Raw genomic sequence first — 5,965 nt, forward strand, 5'->3', positions numbered from 1 at the left:
GGGGCCGTAGGTTTCAGCTTTCGGGGCCAGATGTATAATATTAGGTTAGTAGTCAAATAGTAGAATGTATGATTGTTAGGTTAGTCATGAAACACACATTGCTCAAGGTGAGCAAGAAGAAGTTTGATGACATTTGCAATCATTCAAAAAGTTCTACTACACCGGAAAATTATAAATTCTTTCACCCCTTATCGTCCAAATGTTTTTGCTTATGAAGTTGTAATATGTTGTTTTCACTGATCCATTTTACTTGATGTGGCATCTAATATGAGTACGACTTTATGTAATTATATTTTAGGATATGTACATACATATCAAAATTTATTAATTACATGGATAATCTTGCGTTCAAATTGTCAGTCTCTTTACTCTGTATTCAGAACTAAAGTGGTTTAGGGTTAAAATGGGTCAAATCAGTTTCGGGTTAAAATGGGTCAAGATCGCGTGAGGTTGAAACGGGTCAAAAGTGCTTTGGGGTTAAAATGGGTTAAAAGCAGTTTCGGGTTAGACGGGTCATATTTAGTTCATGTTGAAACGTGTCAAATTTAGTTCAGGTCGGTAGGAGTCAAATTTATTTCAGCTCAAAATAGGTCAAAATTAGTTAAGGTTGAAACGGGTCAAAATTAGTTCATGTCGAAATGGGTCTAAATAATTCCAGGTTTAAACGAGTCATTTTAGCATGGGTCAGACTGCATCAAGTCAAATTGACCCACAAACACTTTGAATTCCCTTTTAAAAATGAGTTTTGAGCTTACTTTGGTTATAGTGGGAATTTATGATCTATTTGGGTCATAATTGTCCATCTTGACCCGTTTACATTATTTTTGGAAATCTGAAGTTTCTAACACGTTTATAATGTCATCTTACTGTTGTGAAATGATTTTGGGTCACTTGGGTAAAATGGATAAGAGTTTGGGTCGTTAACTAATTTTGGTGTCATTTTGGGTTAAAGTGTCATAATGACTTTCGGGCCAACTTTTCGGACCCGTAGGTTGAAAATGGATAAGTTTGGATGAAAACTAATAATTGGGGTAAAAATTATTCCCGACAAGTTTTTAATCAGTATACGATATGTTTAAATTTTTCGAGTCTAAATAAGTTTAAAACGGGTCTTAAAAGTGTATGTTGCGGCTGTTGGGTTGCTGGGCAGCAACAAAACAACAGCATTACAGTAGTGCAACAGCAAAAAATAAGTTGTGGGACTGTTTTCGGTAAGCCATAACTTTTAATCCGTAAAGGTGTCTACGGAAAGGTGGAATGGTCTACTTTTCATTGGTCAAGTTCTAAGGTAATAAATATGCTCGTGTGGGACCCAGATTCTGTTCTAAAGTGGCTGTTTACATGTCAAGGTCTAAGGTAATACTTGCCAACTCTGATTTAAAAAAAAAAAAAATTGCTGGTATCAATTTTCATTGTGTAGATTCAGGAAAAAATATTTTTTTTAAACTGGATTCTTAACATACATCTGATGCATGTTAGTAGCTGTTCATGCACCAGATGTGTGTTAGTTGTTGTTCATGGATCCTCACCCTATATATATATATATATTGGTAGGATCAAGGGGGAAGTAACCAATCAGGGAGTAACCAATCGGGGGGAAGCGGGGGGAAGCAAATTTTGTTTTTGTTTTTCGTTTTTTGAAAAAACTTTGTTCACGAACATTATAGATTTGATGAAAATATGAACATTTAAAGAAGACACTTTGTGATAAATGTTCTTATTTTGGCGGAAAAACGCTCGAAGAATTAATATATAACAATTATCGTGTTTTTCGAGCGTATTTTGAGGTTTTAGATATTAGGGTTTAGATATTAGGGTTCGGAAATTTAGGGTTTAGGGTTTAGATTTAGGGTTTAGATTGAGTTTTTAACACGAACGGTTTAGAGTTTAGGGTTTAGGGTTTAGGGACTAAACCCAAAACACTAAACCCTGAACCCTAAACTCTAAATCGGGCTAAATTTTGACAAAAAGTACTTCACAAAACATGAAGAAAAAAAACGTTAACATTCTTCACGATCAATATTATCTTGAATGTTATTTTTGTCGATCGTTTTTCCGCCTAAATAATAACATTCATCACGAAGTGTCTTTTTTAAATGTTCATATTTTCGTGTGATCTTGATGCATGAATTTTTTTTTCCAAAAAAACGAAAAAAAACAAATTTTGTTTCCCCCGCTTGGTTACTTCCCCATTAATCCTGCTCATATATATATGTCATCACGGTTCGAAACTTTTAATTAGTAAAGTGTTGTGGTTGTCCATTTAGACACTTTGACCCGTTTTGCATTTTTTTTTAAGTCCAACATGTTGTAGACAAATGACTTGATCAAATTGTATAGATACTTGAACTGTATAGATGTTGTATAAATACATATTGTAGAATACATTCGTGATAATTGTATAGATACTTGAACCGTATGTTGACATTTTTTCAACATGATATGCTGGATAAAATTTGTGTAACATGGATAGATACTTGAATGTATATTGACTTACTTGAGATGTATATACACGATTTCGAATACAAGTTATGCTTCATAAACTTATTACTAATTTGTTACATTGATTCTGAATACATTTTTTCAGTACTGGTATACGTTTGAATACTTCTGGTCAAATTATGCAACTTTAAACAAATTTTGTGTTTCCAACCATGATAATGTACCATAGGCTGCATTGTCATGATTGACGACAAAGTTGCTATGTACAATGGGTTGCGTTGCTCTGTATACACATATGAGAAGTTTATAGATTGTCAGTTGGTGTTTTATAACTCGAGATCTTGCTGGCATTGTAGTGAAGGTACAATGAATCCTACGAATCTTATTCATATTTTTGACGATAAATTAGGCTATTTTTACTCTGTTTATGTGATGTGCATTAATGATCTTTTAGCTGTTTACTCGAAGGACTAAATGCTATTGTATTTTATGCGAGTTTCTTCTCTATTTCTGCAAGTTCTATTGATTATTTGTTCCGAAACTAATGAACATGTTTTTTTTTTTTTTTTTTTTCCAGGTATATGTAATGACTAAACCAAAGTCTATGCTATCCAACTCTTGGTTATGTGTTTAGTTTAAAAAAACATACTTAACGAATTCACCCACTAAATTACTTGTGGCAATGAATATATGATATGGTTAATTGCTATATCATTTTAAGATTCTCAATCCTTTGCGGAAGAGTCCCCGTGCAACGCACGGGCTCTTAAATCTAGTTAAAATATATTACCCTAAAGCATAAGCAGTAAACAATTACAATCTGACTTTAAAAACCCTGGTATCTGCGTATACATTTAATCATTCAGATTTATACAATGTCTTATGTGGACACACTCTGCTACTTGTGATAAAGTGTTTAACTCGTTTTCTTTACACAAACATGTGTTTTGATTTAAAAACGACACATGAAGGGACATTTATCTAATTTGAAGTTATGTGGAACCCAAAAGGCCAAAAAAGTAACGCTGATTAAAGAATGGTATTTGGGGTGACCAAAAACGGAACGAAAACTATCGACAACACGCAAGTACCTTGCATGTTTTTATCAAAATATAGATATAATGTTGGGTTGGTTCGTCTGGATCTTTTTCGGCTACTACCTCGTGTTTTTGTGCTTCATTCATGCCTTGGCGGTCCACCTGGTACTCGATAGTCCTTCATTTCGATGTCCAACCCATATCTCTCTTTAGCACCATCTGGTTCGAATGCGTCGATTTTACTTGTTAAATGTTTTCTTTGCATGCGGTCTTCTTGTTTATGGTCTTCGGAATCAGGTGTTCGTCTTTTTTAATGTGTAGGCATTCGATGGGTACAGACATTTCACATTTGGAGTGCTTTAGAGTTTTGTGATTTGAGGGACGGATCTTTATTCATCATAATGTAGTAAGTTTTCATTGTTAGCGTATCTAAGATTGTTATTAGACATAAATCTTATATTATGTAAACTTAGTTACTAAGAAAACTTAGCTATTAAATATTCTTAACTATTAAGGATACTTAGCTATTAAGTATTCTTAGCCATTAAGTATTCTTATCCATTAAGAATACTTAGCTATTAAGTATTCTTATCCATTAAGGATACATAGATATTTTAGTATCCTTAGTTGTTAAGTAATTATACATATTCGTGATACCTCTTAAGTTTTCTTAGAGATTAAGAAAGTTAGTTTTTTGTAGCCTATAAATAGGAGTTGTAATCAAGAGTTGTATAAGATAACAAATCTTCAAATAATATAACCAACCTTCAAATTATTTCTATTCTACACTTTTATTATGTATTCTAATCTACTTAGCAACAAAGTCTTGCTATCTTAATCTTTAGCATCAAAGTCTTGCTATTCTAATCTTTAGCAACAAAGTCTTGCTACCTTAATCTTTCAAGAGTAGATTTCTATTCTATTCTTGAACATTTACAGTGGTATCAGAGCTCTCTTCTTAAGGGGCTGTTTTATTCACGCTAAAGAAATTTAGACTAGACATGGCATCTAGTTCAACTGCTCCAGCAATTCCAACATTTAATGGATTGCACTATCATATTTGGGCAGTAAAGATGAAGACATATTTGAAGTCTCAAGGTTTATGGAAGGTTGTAGAGACTGATGAAGATCCTCCAGCACTCAGAGCAAACCCAACTGTTGCTCAACTAAAAAATTATGAAGAAGAGTTGCTGAAGAAAGATAAGGCACTTACCTGTTTACATTCAGGACTTGCTGATCAAATTTTCACCTCAATAATGGACTTGGACACACTAAAAGCTGTGTGGGATAAAATTCAAGATACCTATGAAGGTTCTGATAGAGTAAAAGCTGTCAGATTATTGACTCTCAGACGAGAGTTTGAATTGTTGAAAATGAACGATGATGAACTCGTGAAAGATTATTCATCGCGAATAATGGATGTTGTTAATCAGATTAGACTTCATGGTGACAAGATTTCAGACCAGAAAGTGGTGGAGAAGATAATGATAAGTGTCCCTCAAAAGTTTGAAGCCAAAATTTCCGCAATAGAAGAATCTTGTGATATTAGCATGCTTACGGTTTCTGAACTAACTAGTAAGCTTCAAGCACAAGAACTGAGGGTCTCTATGAGATCCGAAGAAAAGGTTGAAGGTGCTTTTCAAGCTTCTTTCAAAAGTAACAAGGCGGGCAATTCAAGAGAAAACATGTACAAGAAAGGAAATTACAAAGGTACTTTCCCTCCATGTAAAGTTTGTCAAAATACAAATCATCAAGAAGTTGATTGTTGGTTCAAAGATAAACCAAACTTTAAGTGTAATTTTTGCAAAAAGTTTGGACATATTGAGAAATATTGTAGAGCAAAGAAAAATCAGGGCCAAACAAAGGAACTTCAGTTGGCAAATGTATCTGAAGAAAATCAGGAAGCAACTGAACACTTGTTCATGGCATCGCATGTCGATCACAAAAGTAGAGATGTGACTGTTGATGAAGGAGCCTACTGGGATTGGAATATGAAGGAAGTTAAAAGGCATGAAGCTTCTATTTCAAGTCTCCAAAATGAATCTCATTATGATAATCCAGAATTTGATGTCGAAGACACAACTGACACCGAAGTTTTGAGAACCAGAAAAATTGCTGATGTTTACGAATCTTGTAATCATGTTGTTATGGAGCCCGAAAGCTATATTGAAGCTTCCAAACACGATGAATGGAATGAAGCCATGAAAGCAGAGCTTGAAATGATTAAGAAAAATGAAACATGGAAGCTTGTTGATTTGCCAAAGGGTAAGAATGCAATAGGTGTCAAATGGGTGTTTAGAACTAAGTTTCAACCTGATGGTTCAGTTCATAAACACAAAGCAAGGTTGGTAGCGAAAGGATATTCTCAAATTGCCGGTGTGGATTTTAGGAAGACTTTCGCTCCAGTTGCTCGTCATGACGTGATCAAGTTATTGTTAGCTGTAGCTGCTCAACGTAATTTGAAAATTCATCATCTTGATGTGAAG

General features: G+C 34.1%; 1 protein-coding gene across 1 annotated transcript in view; it reads right to left on the reverse strand.

Annotated features, from left to right (window-relative positions):
* The window catches only part of LOC139875532 (uncharacterized), a 4,089-nt gene extending 1,405 nt beyond the window's left edge, over positions 1–2,684 (reverse strand). The window contains exon 1 of the mRNA XM_071862867.1: positions 2,667–2,684. Coding sequence (XP_071718968.1) covers positions 2,667–2,684 — 18 coding nt within the window. The remainder of the gene's footprint in view (positions 1–2,666) is intronic.
* Positions 2,685–5,965: the final 3,281 nt, after the last annotated feature.

This window comes from Rutidosis leptorrhynchoides, chromosome 11 (genome assembly GCF_046630445.1).
Source record: "Rutidosis leptorrhynchoides isolate AG116_Rl617_1_P2 chromosome 11, CSIRO_AGI_Rlap_v1, whole genome shotgun sequence".
Classification (NCBI taxonomy): Eukaryota; Viridiplantae; Streptophyta; class Magnoliopsida; order Asterales; family Asteraceae; genus Rutidosis; species Rutidosis leptorrhynchoides.